The sequence below is a fragment of the Leptinotarsa decemlineata genome, unplaced genomic scaffold, assembly GCF_025532065.1.
Source record: "Leptinotarsa decemlineata unplaced genomic scaffold, Ldec_3_MD MMD2_tig00026282_RagTag_RagTag, whole genome shotgun sequence".
Lineage (NCBI taxonomy): Eukaryota > Metazoa > Arthropoda > Insecta > Coleoptera > Chrysomelidae > Leptinotarsa > Leptinotarsa decemlineata.
In genome coordinates this window covers 16,314,189-16,336,351 of record NW_027412668.1, presented here as the reverse complement: position 1 = coordinate 16,336,351, position 22,163 = coordinate 16,314,189, and the positions used below count along the sequence as shown (strand labels likewise).

Sequence of the window (22,163 nt, the reverse complement as noted above, 5' to 3'; positions counted from 1 at the left end):
AGCAGCGATTCTGACATTGACAATAATTTCCAAACGTTATAAAATAAAGATATTGACTTGAAACGTTTGATTCCTGAATTATTTCGACTTCAAATCAAAGGAATTCACAGTAGGACTGACTAGTCCGAACGTTGGTCCTTCGAGTCGGATAGCCTTACGCCAAATAATTTTTTAATGCAAATGGAGCTGCACCACCATTGGGAAAATTTGAGGAAGTCGAAGTAAACCTGAGAAAACAGTGGACAGTACCTCAAGCCTTAGCAGATATATTCTGGAGAAGACGGCGAAAAGAATATTTACTTACACTGAATAAACAAATGAAGTGGTATGAGAAGGGGGACGACTTATCAGAGGAGGATGTGGTACTAGTCATTGACGATACATTACAAAGTACTTTGTGGCCACTTGTTGAAATTGTTAATGTTTCTACGGGAAAAGATGATAAGATTAGAGTTGTGGACGTCAAAACAAAATCAGAAACCTTTAAACGGCCAGTTAAAAAAATCTGTATATTGATCAGTGGTACAGATTCTTAACGGAAATGGATTGAAGAATATGTCAAATGCAGTGATTTCATCACGAGGGGGAGAATGTTGTTGCTTTAAATTAATTTTGTTCACTTAGTTTAAATAATTGATCATGGTTTGTTTTTAAAAAAAAGACCATTCTGACATTGACAAAAACTTTGAAAAGTTATGAAAAATAAAGATATTGACTTGAAACGTTTGATTCCTGGTTTATTTCGACTTCAAATCAAAAGAACTCACAGTAGGACTGACTAGTCCGAACAGCGGGGAAGAAACATCCCATGTACAAATACTCTAACAGAGAGCAAACTGTGTCTGTATTGTTTATCTTAGTGATAATTGGGTGTCGACTACATTTTAATGAGTACGGAAAATGTAATTATGATATTAACGTGAAAACTCACCTGGACAAAACTGTCAGATGAACTAGTAACTGAATGGCTACTGCTCTCCCTCAAACTAGCTTCTAAAATGCAAGACATCTTCCGCCTCGCTAATTCTCTCTGTTCTCGTTCTCTTCTTTCATTCCTTTCTGAACTAAACCCCTCAACTAAAATAGCTACCAACAAATTGAAGAGAACATAATTTCCAAATGTCATGAGGGCAACGAAATACAACGCAGCCCAGTGCGACGTTTTTGCCATTCCGTTGGAAAGAACCATGTTCCAGTCTTCTTGTGTTAAAATCTAAAAAAAACATGAAAGTCATTCAATGCGTTCATTGTTCCTAGCCGTGGATGAGGTTAGAAATGCGTTAGGTCTCGAATTTTTGTAAAAATACGAAACCCCAAGCAAAATATGGTGAAAAAAGAAATAAGCAAAAACTGATCTCACTTGAAATACTGTGACGGTGGCCCACAGGATGTTGTTAAAGTGTTTTCTGTCGCATAAACATCGCTTGTCGTTCATCATTTCACAACCACAATCTTTTGTGACTCCTTTATCATCTATATAGGTGCAAAACTTACCACCGAACAGGTACATGCCCAGAATGCTGCAGGAAATGTTTGTAAAACGTGTTAGTTTGCGCGACTACTAACTAAATGGTAATTTGTGTGTTTTTGATGTTTGTTTGGAGTCAAACTTTCGGAAGTGACTGTCCTGAATATTCCAGTTTCTGGTTAGGGCTGAGGTCAGGACCGAAAGTTTTTTTAGTATTTTAGATGGCGAGAAAACTACTTTAGGTATATTGTGTATAGTGGTGTCCAAGAATATTGTTCTGAAACAATATAAATATAACGATAATGATCAATTATTGTATTTCAAAAAATACGTTTCATAACAAGAGTAAAAGTCTGACGGAAAAGAACAGTCAACTTAATCTAATATTTGTGCACACAAATGCAAAAATTATGTCTTGAAAAACTTTGTTATGGAAACTCTAATTTGAAACTATACATTTTCCCCAGAACTTTACATTTGCATTTGTCATCGAACACGTTTTTACCAATTCATTTTATATTTGTTATTTATTGAAGCAGAACAAAACAAATTATTACTCATACTATTACAAAAAACTGTTTTTGTGTGCTGATGACCATCATTATATTCTTGGTGATTCAAATGTACATTGAAAAAAGAAAGAGAAATCGTTAAACGGTAAACAACAATATGATGATAATTTGTCTTACTGAATTCTTTTACAGTGGGTAACTTCTTGATAAATATATCTAGAAAAAGATCAATCTTTAGGCCTCGTAGAGTTAACATTTTTGTCCAAACCATAACTGAAATTCATACATCCTTCAAAAGTATTCGTAACGTATTTAAAATAGAATAATCTACACTATAGAACAAAAATACCGTTGGTATGAATAATACAATCATAGCTTTTGGTGAAATTCATAAATACAACAGGTCACGATCATCTAGCAAGCGTATTAAATATCTTCATAGAACAGCAAAAGGTCAATAAAATACTCCACAGGGATCCATTAGGTACCCCAGGAGTATACCGAAAAACGTATAGTTGTGGTAGGGCTACACCAAAAACACGAAAAGAAGCGTTAAAACACGCTTGACTGAGCACAAGAGAAGTTGCCGCTCTCGTAGACGGCAGCTTTGACATTGTCTTTGTTTTTTTCTGATTGATTTGTCCGTTATTTGATGAAGATCTATAGTAATTTCATAAACTATACCTCACGATTTGATCTCCACAAACTTTATTTGAAAAATATATCACGATATGTTTAGCTAACACAGTAACACAGTATTCAAATCACTGTTGATCAAACTACTGTGTTAGCGTGTGTAGATCAAATCGTGAGGTGTAGTTTATGAAATTACATTGCCTTTGACCGCATGCAAGTTCTTGATAAAACTAGAGGCTACTATCCGAGGTTATTCAGAGACACCACAGAAATATATGAACATAAGAATAATTTCAACCGTGAAAGAGTTTAAACATCAACAAGACATGGCTACCGGTACTTCATAATACAAAGATTATCCCAATAATTGAAGAAGGGTTAGACCAAATAGGTACAAGAACAGTCGCCCGACCAACACCCATTATAAGTACAAACGCACCAGGACCATTTTAACAAGAAGTTCCGTGGTCTAACGAAGCTAGATACCTGGGAGTCACCCTACATAAAAAATTAACATTCAGGTCCCACGTACGGCAGATAAAAGGAATCGCGATTCGCCCGACCAAACCTATTACCAATAATAGGTCGAAGAAGCAACATACAGAAGACATATCCAGTCGTTTATGAACACGTGGGATGTTCTGCACACAGTAACCCTGTGGGGAAGATTTCAATTCAGGGCACTCAACCCGGGAGTGAGCATTGGGGGGACCATTTTGAATTTCGCGCATCGCAGCAGAGTAGATCACTTCGACCGTTGCTGCATCGCCTTTAATAATGTCTGCCGCAGTAGCAGACGAAACGTCAGGTATAGAAACTTGCGGACAACGGCTAATAAACCCGGAAACATCGGATACTGGCCATGAAAGCTCAAACACCAGTATTTTTTTCAGTTTTTGGATCATTATCTGAATGTCATTTTTTGTAAAGGAAACATGAGTTTTTCTGCAGTACTTTGTGTTCTGAGTATTTTCTCTTGGAAATGTATTTTTATCGGTTTCAATATAATCTTTACGCAAATTAGAATTCTCAGGAAGTATTGTTTTTTTTGAAAAGCATAATTTTCCTTCATTTCAATTCAGAATGGTTATGATTCGAGGACAATATTCTTGGACGGAATGTTTTTTCTTGATGTAATTACTGTTAAATTGTGAAACAGTGAAATTGTGAGACACTCAAATTTTTCAACTACTACTACGTGACTACTTTGTTATACGAGTATTAATCCTGAGTTATTTACTTCTCAAATTAATGAAACTAATCTACTAACTCAGAGTTTTGCAAGTGCCGGAGGCTATCTTGCTAATAACTACTCTTTTGTAGTGTTAACAATCTTATACTGTCATAGGATATGATATATTTGCAGGGGTGACATGTTGATAAACATATTTTATCCAATCAAAAGCAATTATCAAAACAAGCACAAATCATCAAAAGTGAAGGGAGAAATATTGAATGCAAATACAGAAGTGCAGACCATCAATGTTTTTTTCAACAAAAGTATATTAGAGAAAAAAAACAGTTATTGGTTGTATGAACATCGATGCTGAGCAGGCAAAATATTTCAATACTAGAAAACCATGCAGAGGAAAATGAAAAGTAATTCAAAAAATCATAGCGAATTTACATGACAAAACTCTTGACTCATCAAACTACATGAATAATCAACATCCCAGTGTATCAATTTTGAAAGATTTATTGAAATGTCATATATGTACATATTGATACGGAATAATACAATTATCCAACTGGATATGGATTCTCAAATTTGCAGACATTTTGTCATGTAACAACAAACACCTACCTTGGAACTTGGAAAATGCATTATTATCCTTGAATACGATCTGTTTATTTACCAAACTGTCCTTCCCAAACTCGGAAAGAAAAATGAACTTATCAACATGTCAGTTAATCTTACTGAGAATGGAAATTGACAGTATATTGAATATAATCTTCTATATTGCAACGTTTATAATGTAAGATTAGAGTAATATTTGAAACACATACGTAATTCAGTGAATTCTAACTAGATTATTGTTTTATAACTATTTCTGAACTGAACTTTCTTATGGTATTTGATAGATGAAATCATGTAAAATACATATATTATGCTCCATCCTTTTTATAAAAATGTTATATTAAGTATAAACATTATAAAATGTTCAGTTTTTCTTACTGAGAATGGAAATTGACAGTATATTATTGACAGGGTATTATTTTAAACACAAACAAGATTCAGTAAATACAAATTTAAATATTATTTCATAACTATTTTTGAACTACATTTTCTTATGATATTTGATAGATGAGATCATATAAAACACTTATGCTATGTTCCATTATTTCTATAACAATGTTATATCAAGTACGACAATTATAAAATGTTCAGTTTTTTTTAGTGAAAATGGGAATGGCAATTGAGAGTATACTTAATGGTATGTTCTACATTGTAACCCTGTAATATTATGGAATTACTTGAAATATATACGAGATTCAGTAGATGCAAACTTCAATATTATTTCATAACTATTTTTGAAATTGTATATTCTTATGGTATCTAATAGAAGACATCAAATAAAATACCTATATTACTTAAATACCTATACTGCATTTACTATTTTTATGGCAATGTTACATCAAGTACAAAAATAACAAAATGTTCATTAGGAAATATTCCTGTTGAAACTGTTTAATAAAATACTTTTTTTTCTGTTTCAAATCAGGACAGAAATTATTTTGGGACGAATAATAATGCGAAACAAGATTTAGGAAATGTGCTTTGATTTTGCAGATCGGGATAAAACTTTGCTTTTTCCCCTTTCCTAAGTATAATTTCAATTTTTTCAAAACAGTTTTCTAGAAAATTTTACTTATTATTTTATTAAATTTCATCAATAATTCAGTAAAAAAAATCACGCCGCATTTGAAGTTACAGTGAAATAAACGAAATGAGGATATCAATAATAACATTTCGAAGGCATAATTTCACTTCAGATCCTTTTCTGGAGGATCTTTGATGATATATTTGGTAGGGGAGTCACCAGTGGAATCCCCAATTATATTATCAAATATATTGTCAGACACTGTTTATGACCTCATCCAGTTAATGCAAATTTCTGGTATCTCTATTTTTGTATTCACTAAATCTGCTACAGAGGGGGAGGGGATTAGATTGTTTAAAGAAAACTGCAAGATACCTGAAAAACGGTCACTAGCGACCATAATAGAGAATCAAAATTTTTTCGATCTTTGTCCTCATCACTGTCAGATATACATATTTCCTCCTCCGCATATTTTAATTCGTCTTTGCAAAACTTGCAACCAAATATACTCATACCAAGGATACTAAAACATTCCAAAAATCATTGTTTAACTAGTGAAAGCAATTGAAATCGGCGTGTATCAATTCATAACGAGTATTTTTTCAAAAATGATTCCTCTTCATTAAATGGTTGGATTCGAAGGGTTGTATTCCTATCGATACTTTGAATCATGGTGAGAACTATGGACCGGTATTTATTGTCATAGAGAATTGAATGAGTCTAGATCATTCAAATTGTCAGTTCATATTACAGCATACAAAGTGGAAACTCTCACGTCGAGGCGTGGATTACTCTGATTTACATTTGGGGAATCTCTAATAGAAAAGAACTGATTAGTGATATATGATGATGGTGGAATCACTAATATCCAGCTGTGGCAGATGCCTAAGTGAATATTTTCATGAATTCACTAATATTCAAAAGAGTTGCTATGACGTCTGAAATATCATCCTTACTACGTATTACCTACAATCTGTGTAGAAGAATATGATCTATAGTATGTACCTATCTAACAACAACAAATTCACGAGTTGAAAGCATCAAAAAGATGTTTGCAGTGGAACACTGTGGATTCCATTCATTTTAGGACTTGAGTGAATTGTAAATCTGATACAGGTAACATTTTTGAAAATTTGGTCTTTTCCGTTCATAAAATTTGAAAAGAACAATACCATTATTATGATTATTAATCTCCAAAGCTCAGAATCCAGTAGCCTCAGGATTTGAGCCTTTAAGTCGACCTTCTGTGTACAGTGATAAACTATATGGTTTAGGTCATTTTATGAACCATACGTAAAAGCCTGCGGAAAATTCGGATATATAATATGTATTATTTCCACCGACAATCGTGAATATTTGGCACACATACTTGAGGATCCACGTATATCATATTTTATTCCGTAGGTTTCTGACAATTCTCATCATACAGATGTGGAAAACAAATATCGGAACATACGGATCTCAATACGTACTGTACGTGGTTCGTGATAGCATTCGACCAGTTCAAAATTCGGGATTTGTTCGCGACGGAATATCAACTATTTGATTGAAATACCATTCCCCTTTCTGCACTTTTCAACTCGAGCAACTGCTAAGTTAAGTAGCAGTCAGTTCATAACGATTAAAAATAAAATACTTTCTTGCGAACTCCAAAATGTTATCGTTCACAAAAGAAAAAAAGATACAAGTTTTTAAGTAGTATTTTGGTGGTCACTCGATTTCAGATATAATGAATCTATGTATGGTTGTATTTGAAAATGGGACAATTCCGTCACAGACCACCATTTGTCGAATTATTAAAGAGTTCGAGAAGTGTGGATGTATTCAAAACTGTTGGAAGTGTCAAAATTCCGATGAACCACCTGTTAGGCTAATTATAGAAGACCTTCAAAATGGGCAATTAACGGTATGTGACGCTGTTACCCACTGAACCTTGTATGAGCCGACAAATTGCAGATCCGACAAGTTTCATTCAGTGCAGGATTCTTCACTGAAGTTATTCTTGAATATGCTGTTGGCGATAAAACTGCCACAATCGATTTTTAATTATTGGAACACTCTTGCAGGTTGCGTACTGTTTGGTTCCTCGTCAGTGCAAGGTAGTGTCTATCATCAACATGAAGTCAATGATTTCCGATAATTGAAAATCGAATTCCTTCAGAGTATCATTCCGCGAACTAGGCTGAAGCGAACGATAAACAACATATTTGTCATCGCCCCATCTGCCTGTGAACGAGGTAACCAACCGCATATACGAACTTTGCATAAATCCTCGAATAAGGAATGAAACTTCACAAATTGAGTGGGCATACTTGGAGACTGGCTGTACGTCAATTTATCTAAAAGAACAATTGCTTCAGGCCAGTCTCCTACAGTGTAGGTAATTTCAGACTGGTCTGAAAGAATTGTTCTTCACAGATGTGTCATCAATCTCTTCACGTAAGGAACACAATTCATCCATTGTCGGATACTGGTCTCGGAAAAATCAGCATCTAAGTATTCCTGTGACTACTCAGTACTCACAAATACTCATTGTTGGGACAGGAAAATTAGAGAAGACTATATTATATCTCCCTACCTCATTGATGGTAACCTGAATATTGTCAAATACCTACAGCTACTACAAAATCAAATTATTACACGTGGTATAATGAGTGAACTTCCAGAAACGTAGTGTATATTGGCATGAATTTCAGAGAGCTTTAAATCTTGATGAATTAAGGGCAAAATTTATCCAACTTTGTGCCAGCATTACGCCAAATGAACTCACAGATACGAGATTATCTCTGTATCACAGATCTGGTTATTGTTTGGCACAACAAGAAGATTCATTTGAACTTCTATTACATTAGGTTTGTAGTTTTTTTTTGAGTTACATTTTACTTTAGTTTTCAGAAGTATATGATATGTTCTTTTGAGTTTTAGAGAAAATGGTTAGTGTATTTTCCAAGTCGAATGAAAAGGAGACAGAGTACATATTTCTTCATGAGAGAAATAATTTGTCACAGTTATCTTAGCAAATAATTTCTTGCTGACAATGGATCTTCGGCGTAGCAAAGTCCCTTCCTCAAAGTCAGACATACACAAATCTCCTCTAACATGTTCATACCCATGAATCGGGAATCGATTGCCGTGACTAGCGAACATACGTACACTGTGAGTGGGGATACATCAACGTGATTCAATCGAATAGTTGATATTCCGTTGCGAACGAATCTCTAATTTTAAAGTGACGTCCAGATGCAGGACGGGGTCTGCTATCGCGGATTCGTATGTTCCGATATGTTTTCCACATCTGTATAAGTGAGATATGCTACATCTTCACACTATTCAAACAGCAGGATGAGAGTTCAGTGAACCGAATTCAATTTTTAGAATAGAAAAAGAATATTGTAGATTGCTTTTATATGCTACACATATTTGCTATTTTCACAAAAACTCGAACTTCAAGTTTCGAACTACGTATTCACGATATCTACCATATATATGATCATGATTATTGTCTGGATGAATTACTTTCGTTTTTTGTGAAACGATGGATTACTGCTGAGACATTTGTAAATGAATACACTCAAATGGTTTCATTGACACACGCCGATGAAAACAGATTTCATATTGAATGAATGGGCTGGATACATAAATTTTACGAATTGGTTGATTCGGTTTGTGATATTTAGAATGTTTGGTATTGATGCTCATGGATATACATCATAACTTCAGCAAAAAAATTAAATGAAAAGCATTTGTTGACACTCAGTTCATTTGATTCTTTTTCGTGTCGGAATGTTTCGTTTGTGTAGGAGTTTATTTACAGTTGATGGAGGATTTTAGTTTTTAGTTGTAATGAACAATATGAATGACATGTTGACAGAATTACTGACAGAATATCGGTTTTTGGCAAGTTGCTTGCTCGTCGTGTCGCTTGAGGTTTTTTCTCTCATTTTTGTTTTATCATGTCACCGAAGAACTGATAGATTTGCTAAATACTGAAGAGATTCAAAGAAGATAACAGTTGATTTAATTTGTTGAATAATTCTCAACTTGCGGGCTCTTCAACGATGCTGTATACAATGAAAAACAGAAACAAAATATGTGTGTGAAGGTGTACTCATAGGCATATTCTTTGGCTTGTCTCTAGATGCGTCTTTTGAATGAAACGTTGAAATGAAAGATTTATACAACATTGGCTCTATCATGTCATGAATTATTAGGATGAAAAGTTTTTTATGCGCACCAAATCGGTGTACACACGAGAACGAAACTTTACTATTACCGAATATCTTCCATCATACTCAATGATGATAATAATATTGAATGATGAAGTTATTGAGAAATGTAATTCTCCTGTTTTGATAATGCTCTCCCTATGCTCGAAGATCAAACCGGATCGACGCACCAAGATAGGCTATTTCTCAGGGCACACAATTATCGGACCCAATGATCACTTACCTTACGGTGTGGGTTATGAATACCGGTACACTTGATATAAATATTTCCTTGTGGCGAACTAGTAGCTGGCGCTGCCGTTTGCTCGCTACGCCATATCTTACGAGTAGGAGTGCGATTACGATAATTAATTATTTTCAATGTTCCAAAATCGTGAATTTTGTTGAATTATTGTTTTGTAGATGGATCGATTGATAAAACGTTGAACGCATCATTATTTTTTTATGCAATTCACTTCCTTACCGGACTATTTTCGAATTGATTTTTAACAGTTTTCTGAGAATAGGTAAATATTTTTTTTATCACTGACCTGCTGATTAATTTGATTTGAGTTCAAGTTCTTTCAATAAATAAATAATTTGTATATTATTATTTTTATTATCAATTGAATCGAATAATCAACTTTCAATTCAGGTGAGCCTCATTAACCTCCCCTACCTTACGTATAAGATTCTTTTTCAAATTAAATTGACTATTTCACTACTATACGTTTTTTGCCCGTAAACTATGTAAACTCTTTTTCATACATCACAAGTCTGAAACACCGGTAGACTCCCAACTACGGTTTCCCCGCCGCCGACGTTAGTTCAAGAGTATTTATTCACTGTTATGTAAGTGGATATTGAATACTGTTTTCTATTACGCTGAATTAGACAACTAAGTCTTTCTGCCGATCATACGCTCGACAATCATGTAGAGAATCATCTATATTTACGCTTCACAGATTTTTATATTTCACAGGAAATGTTATTGTATTTTCTTAGTGATATCCTGTTAGTGCTGGTAGTTTGAGATGAGTAATATTTACAACAGTAAAACTGTAGACTGTAGAGAATGTGCTATTGTGCATTTACAAGTTACAAAGTAAAAAGAAATAGCAGTGTTCAAGAGGTACACAGTGGCGTGTAACCAAGTATACAGAAGTCTCTAACATCGAATAAATTAAAAAAATAAAAACATTTTTTTCAAACTGAAAACTTATGTACACAAACGAAACTGATCAAATCAAATGCCACCCCTACTAATACCCCATTGAAATAATAAAAAAACTGTTCTTGAGTATCGTCAGCGTGTTGTTTGGAAGAGTTCGTGTAGTTGGTTTTGATGTATATTGATCTAGGATTATCTACCAAAAAATAAAACACGTAAAACTAATCACAGCCGAATTCTTACCTGAATATGAATATGAAGAGGATTAGTAGAGAGAAAAAGACTGCAACGTTATCCATCGTTCTCAACATAACAAATAATTGTCTCCTCAGATTTGGCATAAATCTGACCAATTTCAATATCCTGAGAAGACGAAATGTTCTCAATACAGATAAACCAGAATCTGTATGTGGTTCACCCAAGAAATTTTTGAACAATTCGATAGCGCTGAAATAAAGAATGAATGAAATACAAGAATGAAAATTGGAAACACATAACAGGAATTTCTTAAATTCCCTCAAACTTTGATTGTATTATTACAATATGATGATAGAAGTAATATAGGCAGACTTGAGGCATCCTCAACATCTAAATTTTAAATACTGAACTTAATCTAGTCATATTTTGTACGGTAATATACAGTATATACGAAGTCAATTCGAGTGCCATAAAAACTAAATAGTTACCGAACGTCGCCAGTTTCTTTGTATGGCATGGGCAGCCTAATTATTGTTTTTATGTGGGAGGTTTTATATGGTATTGACTAGTAAATTTATCAGACCCGGTACATTAGTCTTTTATTTAGCTGTTCGGATTGACTTCGTAAAGACTATACATTCAATATTCAATTCAATATACATCAAATCACCGAAAGTCTCGGGAATATCGAAAAAACTTCAATGTTGCGACATTGAATGCACAGAGTGGGCCAAATTGGACACTTTTGAAGGAAACTCCTGTTTTCAAACCAGATAGATGAAAACTGAATACTGCGGTGTCGAATTTTATGACAAACTCAATTATGAAAACCACATATCGCTATCTATAATCGTTTCTGAGTTACAGCATGTTTTTCGAAAATGTACTCTTTCGAGAAGTTGCTGTAACTGTTTTTCGGTCAAAAATTTCTTGTTTCTATGCCGTTAATTACAAATAAATAGTTGAGTAAGAAGGTGTTTTTTTTTGAAGAAATCTCAGAAATTATTTGAAATATCTGAAATTGAAAAAAAAAAATTGAAGAGCAGAAAATTTCCTGAAAAAGTCAAACTTATCGAAATTGTCCGACAATATTTATCGTAATTCCATTAGATAATGAGATATTTGGATATGTCAGAAAATTTTTTTTCAGGAAATTTTATGAAAAAGTTTCTTAAAAGCAACCCCCATGATATTATTCAAAATAGTATGAATTATACTAAAAATGACACGTCACTCTTTTTAATATCTCTTGTATTACGAAAATATAAGGCAAAACTATATTTGAGTATGTTAAATTGCTCATTGAATAAACAAATTCAATAAAAAAATGGTTAACAAATGCATCCTTAGCTTTACAAATATTTCTTCAATAATTTCTTCCAAAATTCATTATCATTATCAAATATTAGATCGAAAACATTTTTTTACAAAGTATTTTGATTATCCTGATTTATTACAATAGTAGTTACAAATTGAAAAAAATGCGTTGCTTCTAGCAATGAAAAAAACGAAATAACAGAAAATAAATCATTGTTCTATTTACATTTTCAATTTTGTAATGCCTTCACTTGTTGAACTGGAAAATCTAAGTTTTTCAAATTTTCCAACGGAAATTTTTTCTAGGACAATTTTTACATTATGGTTGCAAGAAGGTAAAAATTCTAGGTTTTCAGTTTGAACATTTTCAGAGTTTATATGTTGCAACTAGCAAAACTCAATTGGGAGTTAATTGATAAAATACGGTAGAATTTTTTTCTGACGAAATATTGTTTATTCGTGTGCACAGTAACAATCCCATGAAGACCAATGTTCACCTGACAATTTGAAAAATTCAGCAAAATCGTCGGTAGTTTCGGAAGTTTATTTTTTTCAGGAATTTTGCTACTTTTAAAGAACCATTTTTTTGTTCTTGGGATGTTTGCAAAAACAATGTGATTTATTTTTACCTAATTATTTATGACTTCATCAAATATATAGGTATATATATTTTATACAGTGCTTTTCTTTAATGCTCCCCCGTTAAAAAAATTGAAATTTGGGATAATGAAATTAATGAAATAATACTTCATTTTGAAGTAAAATTGGCAGATGCAACTTTCAAGATGGCCACTGGGCGCCATCTGGGAAAAAAATTAAATAGAAAGGGGGGTCTTGTGACACATCTTTTTGAGGCTCCTGAGAAATGCGTCACAACCCTAGAATATGATTTCAATATCTTCAACTACTACAAAATGGCGTAACTTTCAATAATTGGCTGAGTACATTGACATTTAACTTCATAATATGAGGTATTAAGCTTGAGGTTAGTTCAGAAGATGCTCGAAATGGTTGCCTTGAACTTCTCGACATATGAATAGCCTATCCGATATTTCACGCCGAATACTATAATTATTTATTATTCTCTGCCGTATATCCAATATTGAATCAGGTTCAGTTTCCTACACGTTTTGCTTCAAATAGCCCAATAAAAAGTCCAAAGGTGTCAAATCTGGCGAGCAGGCTGGCCATTCTGTAGGACCTCGACGGCCAATCCAACGACCGAAAAAGTAGTATCCAAATAGTTTTTTACTTGTCTAGATAGAGTAATGTGGTGGTGCTCCATCTTGTTGGAATATAATATCCATATCGAATTCATTAGGATTCGCTTTGACGATTTCAGTGATGAGAGGGTCAACAGTAGTTGATTCAAATACAGTTTCCCTGTTGGATTTTGAACAATGAATAGAGGTCATACAATATGGTTTCCCAATATTCTTGCCCAAACGTTAATTTTTTCTTATATTGGGTATGTGTTTCCCGGAAAATGTGAGGGCAGTTTTGTCTGTGAACATTGCCGTTTAAAAAAAATGTACATTCATCACTAAAACAAATGTTGTGAAGATAGGTAGGATGCCTTGCAATGGTCTCCATCATGTCAGAGTCATCTTCAGTAAATTGGTATTCCATTTTAATTTTGTATTTTGTGGATCAAAAGTATCCACACAGAGGAGGAGATACAAACATTCGCGAAGGAATAGGTAGACTGTTCAGGATTTACTACCGTCTCACCAATGATTTGCATTTGCTGTTCTTCCGGAATGGACAGATGACCTGGGGGCTTTTTGTTATGTATACTACCGGTAGTTGTGAATTTGGATACAAGTTCCCTCAAATATTTTCTACGGAAAACGTTCAATGAAAATCCTTTCGGTCTTGTGAAAGTTACGCGTCGCACCGTCAATAAAAATCGCTTAAATTTTTTTTTCAATGAACGAGAATTGACTATTTTAGGGATTGTTGACGTGGTACCTTTCTACTAGTTAAACCAAAAACTAAATGAGAATATTCTGACTGAACAATGATGTTCATTGTCGTACCGACATTTTTTTGTTGTTTTTATAAACGAAAAATAACTTAACAAACCTTATCGGGTTGTTGGAATTGCCATATGGCAGATAAAAAGGAATATTTCTAGAAATATCGATATTAATGTGTTTGTCTTCAGGAAATCATCAAATATTCCGCCATTTTGTAGTAGATGAAAATATTGGCTTCATATTCTAAGGTTGTGAAGTATTCGTCAGGAGCTTCAAGTTTCATTTGTCAATTGCACTTCAAAATAAAGTATTCATGCAATAATTTCATTATTCCAAATTTCAATTTTTTAAGTTGACCTGTTCAAAAATTGAAAGGAGGAGAGGACTATAAAGAAATGCACTATATAAGTACCATTCGAATCGAAAGTCATAATTTTCGGTCTTCAATGGGTCTTCAACCAATTAGGTCGACCGCCGTGTCTTTATACTGTGGCGTACTATCGAACGCATCTTGAAAATATCTAGGTTTGCACTTTTTTTGAGTGCATCCGGGCATGAAAATGGAGAATTTTGAAATTCGAGAATGGTCAGAATTCCCAAATGAGACGGAAACTTTAATACGTGTAAACCCCCATTCATCAAGCAGAAAATTTTTGAGTGGTTTCAATATCATAAATTGAGGCTTCTATGATAAACTATATCTCCCAACTTTTCTTCAATTTTTATGGAGCCTTATTTCAGAAAGCTGACCAATTCTTTCAAAATTCATGCAAATGACATCAACCTTGTGTTTTTTATTTGTGACCTTCAGCAAATGAAAAATACTCACCTCAAAATTACTATGACGCCGTCAAAGACATTGAACCCATTCGAAATATATCCAAAAGGTCCTTCTGAAACCACTTTGAGAACCATTTCCACGGCGAATATCGCGGAAAAAATAACATTCGTGACTTCAACGACATGCGTCAGTATCTCGGATTGCTTATGATGTTCAATGCCCATCGATAAAGTATTTATCAGAATTGCTAATAGAATACCATTCTGAAAAAGCTTGTGTTCGACGAGCACTTTGATACACCTCCTGAGCATTTTAAAAGATTTGACCATCCCCTTCATGACGAGACAGCAGGCGATGTAAAATTGCGAGCGTTTCTCGTTCTTGTACTCAGACTCGCAATGCCACAGATCTTGACAGCAGGAATAATCGTCCTCCGGTATCTGCTGAATGTACATTTCCTCTCCCGTCTTCTGCCTGTTGTTGATACCCTTAGAGAGTGAGCTGAAGAACGTATCCAAAACTATTTGCCCCGTCGGCAGTGCTGCATTGATGGCCCCTAGAGCGAGAAGTTCTTGACAGGTGAGTGCCTCTCCATTCATTAGCTCGTTGCAGTCTTGTTGGATTTGTTGCTGAGTTTGAAGGATTTGTTGCTGGCTCGGCACGGATGTTATTTGCCAGATGTTTCCGTCGCCTATAAAATGAAGGTTTGAGTTGTAGTTTGAATACTCCGATCGTTTATTGATTGAGGAAATTGTTTCTATAGGTTCCGTTTTTCATTATTCTACAAAGCCGCAATTTAATTAATTCTAGGAAAGGTTTGTTTTGGAAGGAACCTAATTAATTTCAGAATGAATGAATACAACCAAATGCTATATTCAAAGAATATTTCCATTAATTACATTCTACATACATTGGGGTGAAAATTCCTCATTTTTTTTCTATATGCTTATTTATCTACGCTATATAAAGAACGTACCTGCATATTTCAAAATTCTAGGTTAATTTGCTTCGGCTGTATGTTAATATAAGAGTATCAGTCAATCAATAGGTGTCCACAAAAACAATACTGAATAGCATGAGCAAAAAAACTGAAAGTATCAGAATGAAATACACTGGTAATCCTACTAATCCTACCCCTACTAATATTATAAATGCCTAAAGTTTGTGAGGATGGATGAATGTAATGTATGTATTTACGTTTTCTACTTTTTCACGCCTAAACAGATCAATGGAATCAAATGTGAGTTTATAGATAGATCATGACCTGGAATACCACATAGGGTAGGTTCCTGCAGTAACGCGGGTAAAACATGGAACAGCTAGTAGTGTATAAGTGGGTACTTATTGATTGACTGACACTCATATATTGAGTGTCAGTCAATTGAACATAGAATCTTGAAATATGCAGGTAGGTTGTAAAATGTGCCTTGTTGAAAAAAGTATCCAATTTGATTGTATTTATGGCTCAGATTTTTTTGCGCGTAGTGGGTACCACATAAGACATAGACATATGCTATCGCGGACTTTTATTTAGAACGATTTAAGATAAACAATCTTACAGTACGATGAAGCAAACAGTTTCGTTGGACCAAGACCTATCATTGGCATCGCTTTAGGCTCTGCCAAACAGAGATTGAAGACCTGGATTGCAAGAAGATTTATGGATTTCTGGCAGAATCTCCCAGGATTGGCTCATTCCAAGGAGTTTATTCACCCTTTGAAGCTTAATACCAAACAGTTATTGGACTACAGTAGTGATGAACTAAGATGTCTAAGAGGCCCTCTTACAGGTCACTGTCATTTGAGTCGGACTGTCGGAAGACAGTGTGTGTCGCCTCTGTTCAGAAAATGACGAAACAGCAGAGCACATACTTTGTGCTTGCCCCGCTGGGGACCGTATTTAGAGTTCGGCAGAGTCGTACATCTACCATCCGATTCGAAAGACCACTCATCATGCAAACTAATCGGCTTCGTTAAGAAGCTGGATTTATTTGGTCGAGTGTGAATAGGTGTGAGCCACAATATACCCTTGCGGGTTGCGGTGGAGGGTCGAATAGACCCACTCACTTTGGACCTAACCTAACCCAACATTATCTTCATGTAACTCCAACGGTATAGGCAGCGCACGTCAGGTAGCAAGAAATTTTCTGACTTACTTGATACTTATCGTTATATTATGAGCAAAATCACACAAACCTCTGTAAATTGTAGCCTTTATGTTATTATGATTAATAATAGTAGTATAGTATATAGGTTGATTAAGTAGGAAAAAATAAGAGGTGTTGGAGAGGGATGCCAGAAAAATCATGAAATTGTCTGAAGTTTTTTGTGCATTCTGAAAGTAAATTCAATAGTATTATATATCTACATCATATCAAATCAGTGGAAAATGTCAGACCAAAACTAATTGTCATATATCCAGGAGCGAATTCGTCGAATAGGGTTCAATAATTATAATAGTTTTGAATACACTAAAATATAGGGTACCAAATGGCACCAATATATTGTTGCAAATTATGCCCCAAAGAAAATTTCGCCAGCTACCACTGGTAGTCATAAACCAATCGTGACGTAGCTAAGAGCGTGCGAATGTACGATGTTCCGTGCCGCTCTAGAAGCAGCGAGAATAATGCTACCGATTTCGATGGAACTTCGGCGAAATTTCTACTGCATTCGATTACGAACGCTAGCCTCGAGCATATCGACACAGTCAAGTGTACGTTACAGCGCGGTACGCGAAGTGATTTAGTAAGGCGATAGATATTCAAATAATAGTTGAAGTTTAGTTGAGATGTTTGTTGTATTTAAAGTAAAATAAAGTTGAATTTGATTATTCAGTGTAGTCAATTATTGGTTAACCCACGGGGAAAAACATAACAATATGTTAAAATAATGTTTTCACATGAAACATCACATATTTCTAACAGGGAAAAATTTCGGGATTGGTAAAGATCCAGAGTAGTTGATTCATTAGAAAACCTCAGAGAACATGTATTGTAGATAGAAAATAATGCCAATGAGTAACTTTTGTAGCAGGTGAGGGAGCATCTGAAGAAATCGTTGGTGGCTTAGCTTCCCTCGCTTACGATAGTCTAGATTCGCCAAAAACCAGAAATATAAAACAACTAGTAGAGGTCTGCCTAGTAGACAGATCACAGTTCACAATTGGCTGTGGTATTCACAGAAATCTATTCGGATCATTGGTATATACATTTCGGAATTGTAAGGTCTCATACCTCGATTAAATCTAATTAAAATCCCTGAAAAATTATCTGTGAAGCCTACAAGGCATACATGGAAATTCGCTTAAACCAAATGAGATGGAAATAAGGATTCCAAAGGCTTAGAGAAGGTATCAGATATCAACGACCATTTTTTATAATCTACCAGAGATGTAACGGAAATTCTCTCTTGCACAGAGGAAGCAGAGAAAAAAGGGAAATCGGTTATAAGGGACCAATACTGAAGATCCGGACAAACTCAAGTATCTACTAAACTGTATGAGATACTCTGAAGCTCAGTTCTCAATGAATAATCTGAAAAAAGGAACAGGGAGTCGACAAAAACCGGAGAAGATACTATAAGAAAGTTCGCCTGGGTCTAATATTCAAAGTGCAACACTGAAGTCCTAGACACATTCAGAACTAGAAACCGCTGAAGGGCTTGAAGGAGTGGTTGGTGGTACATTTGGGTAAAATCATATCAGTCTTTTCTGTGAAGTGAGGGCGCATTCGATATACTGTCAGTACTCATTAAAAATCAATATTTCAGATATTGAGGAGGAGGGAGATCGACGGAACAAGCTCTAAGAGGATAGACTAAACGCTTAGAGAATCAGTAGTGGCACAGGTAGCAAGGAACATTCTTCAGGTTGAACCTGAACTGTTATGGAACCTAATGATAGACGAGTTACTACGTCTTCTGGACAATAGTTGTTATACAGTACTGGGTTATGCAGGCGACTCAGTGTGAGACTAATATAATGTAGTGAAGGAACGCATGCAGTCTTTGACTATAATAACAATATGTACTGAAGTAGGAGGGGTTCCGATACGTCCATCCAAATTGAACAAAATATCGTTCACCAAGAGGACTAAGATAGAGAGACCTCTATGATTACAACTGAGATTATTGGAGACGGCATATGACTCTGAAGTTCACTTTTGACTCAAATTTCATTGTGAATATAACAAATCGTGAAGAATGGATGATCCCGATATCATGCTTGGTAGAAAATGGATCGAAAAACGAACATGAAAGCGGTACTGGAATGTAATATGCGGGCCGAAATTTACAATACGGTTAACTGCTCGTTCAATTCATATTAGTTTTCGTGGCAAAAACACATAAGAAACATTTATTGATTTGAGGCCTGAACGAAATGGGCGTTTTAATATTCTTGGAGAAATTGATACGCTTATGCAGATTGACTGCGCAATGGGCTTGATGAATCCAAGAATGGAAAAGAGACTTTATGGAACTGCCGCGAAGAACTGAAAAAATGGGTGAGTTGAAAAAAATATAATTCATTCTGGGTTGCCTAGACACTAAAAATGAGTTGGTAAGAAACATAAATATTCAAGTACGATTTATCTGGGAACATACACGGATAAACCTTCATGAAGAGATGCCAAAAGAATTGAAAAACCGCTTCAACAGAGCAGCGATTGGCTCATCATAATTACAGGGTTACCCACTCAACATTTATCTATTCAGTGCACAACTGAACGAAATAGGGCTGCATAATGGAGAACTCAGCAGCAAGACATATAACGAATTAATAGATATCGTTGCGAATATGACGCACTGGATCGTAGGACACACAAACCAGTATGGTTTTCAAAGTTAAAAAAGCACCAATGATGCAATCTTTCATTTTTTTGAGCATGCTTATACGAACCTTAACAACGGGGAATCTGTAGTAGCTGTATTTTGTGACTTTTCAAAAGCCTTCGATTGCGTAAATTATAGTCTCCTTTTAAAGAAGCTATGCTTCTATGGTTTCAAAGGTGCTTGTTATGAATGGTTTGCCTCATACCTAAGCGATAGAAAACAAATATTACAATCGAATGGACAACTATCATCCAGCGGAGATATCTTATCTGGGGTCCCACAAGGATTAGTCCTAGGCCCAATTCTTTTTCTTCTGTATTTAAATGATCTGGCTTTCATTCCAACTAGAGGAAATTTTACAATTTTTGCAGATGTCAATACCATCCTCTGGCATGAAAAAACTGTCCAGCAATTGAAATATACTACCACTAGTGACCTTGAAATGTTTAAAAATTGGCATGATTCCAATTACTTATGTTTTAATATGAAAAAATCGAACGTACTTACCTTTAGCACCTTCTGTGAAGATTTGAGCCTAAACGGACAAACTTTAGAAAACAAAAATAAGGCAAAATTCCTAGGAATATATATTGATGACAAACTGGAATTTGATTGCATACGAGTATTAGAGCATTGACAAAAAAGTAAGCAGCGGGATGTTATGCACTTAAAGTTGTCACAAATAAACTGAGCACATCTACAGCGAAAATGGTTTATTACTCTATGATTGAGGCTCATTTGAGATATGGAATTGCCTTTTGGGATTTTGTAGACAACAATTACTACAATCAGTGTTTGTCCTTCAAAAAGGGCACTTAGATACCTAAGCGAAGTTCCAATGCGTGAACCCTGTAGACCATTATTTACCAGCAAGGGCATTTTAACCCTCACCTGCATTTTTATTCTAGAGTCTGTATATTTAATACACAAAAACCAAGTAGTCAAATGAAATATGTTACAAAGCACATATCGGAAAATAAAATACCTCTCCCTATTCCGAAATCTAGACAAAGGACTCTCTGATTTATGAAAGCAAAATAATATATAATTACGTTCCCTTCGAAATCAGAAAGGAGAAAAATTATTACAAATTCAGAGAAATAATGAAAAAAGATCTATTAAAAAAAGGATTCAATAATCTCGAGGAATTTTACAGCGAAACTCTGCTATGTTTTTATTTTAGATATGATTTTATTCTCAGTATGTATCATTTGTATTTCATTCGTTTTTTCAGGTAATTTTTATGTGATTTTTTTATATACCCACTCATTTTATCTATATTCGACATATGTTTATTTTTCAACTGATTAGTATAGGGTTTTTCTACTTTTGTAAATATTTTGAAATATTTACAAAAGTATACATATTAAATATTTGAAAAATCACTCTTTAACAATTTTTTTTCCTAACATCAATAAAAACTTTATTTCTTGGACAATAAAGTATATTTCTCTCTCTCTCTCTCTCTCTCTCTCTCTCTCTTTCTCTCTCATACCCGGTAGGATATCTATAAAGGCAAACATCCAACAAAGTACAAAACTATTGAAGGAAACAAGATTGGTGTAATCACTATCATGAAAAGATTGGAGAGAAAATGTAATCAACCCATGAGCCTGCAGTGTTATTCGAAGTGTTAATATGTACGATTTCAAAATACTCAGTACAATATCTCGTTTTTCATATTACAACAATGAATATCTCAAGGAAAATTAGATTGGATTTGATAATCATTCGAAGTTTAACAATTCTGAAATCTTTCAAATCTTTTGAAGTAATCATTTTACTTCAAATTCCTTCGTAGACTTTTTAAAATGATACTAGAACCTTGTTTACTACACGAAATCATGAGGATATGAGGGAACTAGCGGAATATTATCTCGTTCATATTTCATAGAAAAGGTTCGTCCCCGTGAATAAACGACTTTTACCGTTTTAAACAACTTCAGTCGACTTTTATTTTGTATCTCCTAGACTTCCACTATACTTTCGGACTGTCCGTAATTTATAACGTAACTTCCCTTATAATCTGATTAACTTCTAAAAAGGAGAGAAGTGTAGCGTAAGCTGGATTACAGGACCTTTTTTGTTGATATCTCCTTTTCGACTCGAGTTTGCTCCTTTAAAAGTCGTTCAGGTTTCTGCGCTAATGCCACTCAACGTATGTTTGAATATTTCTCGAGGATACACGGATCTTTCAAGGAAATGAATAGTGATGTTGAGGGGGATGTTCTGTAGATTATA

At 34.6% G+C, this 22,163-nt stretch overlaps 1 protein-coding gene across 4 annotated transcripts in view; it reads right to left on the bottom strand.

Annotated features, from left to right (window-relative positions):
• Positions 1-22,163, bottom strand: part of LOC111504603 (voltage-dependent T-type calcium channel subunit alpha-1G) — a 639,024-nt gene that overhangs the window by 57,768 nt on the left and 559,093 nt on the right. For 3 of the 4 annotated variants that reach the window (XM_074179899.1, XM_074179902.1, XM_074179900.1), the window contains exons 12-15: positions 15,138-15,780; positions 11,058-11,261; positions 1,361-1,520; positions 932-1,213 (exon numbers count right to left, since the gene is read on the bottom strand). In XM_074179899.1, the coding sequence (XP_074036000.1) occupies positions 932-1,213; positions 1,361-1,520; positions 11,058-11,261; positions 15,138-15,780 (1,289 nt within the window). Of the gene's footprint in view, positions 1-931; positions 1,214-1,360; positions 1,521-5,813; positions 5,962-11,057; positions 11,262-15,137; positions 15,781-22,163 lie in introns of all 4 variants that reach the window. The other variant, XM_074179901.1, reaches the window with a different exon arrangement.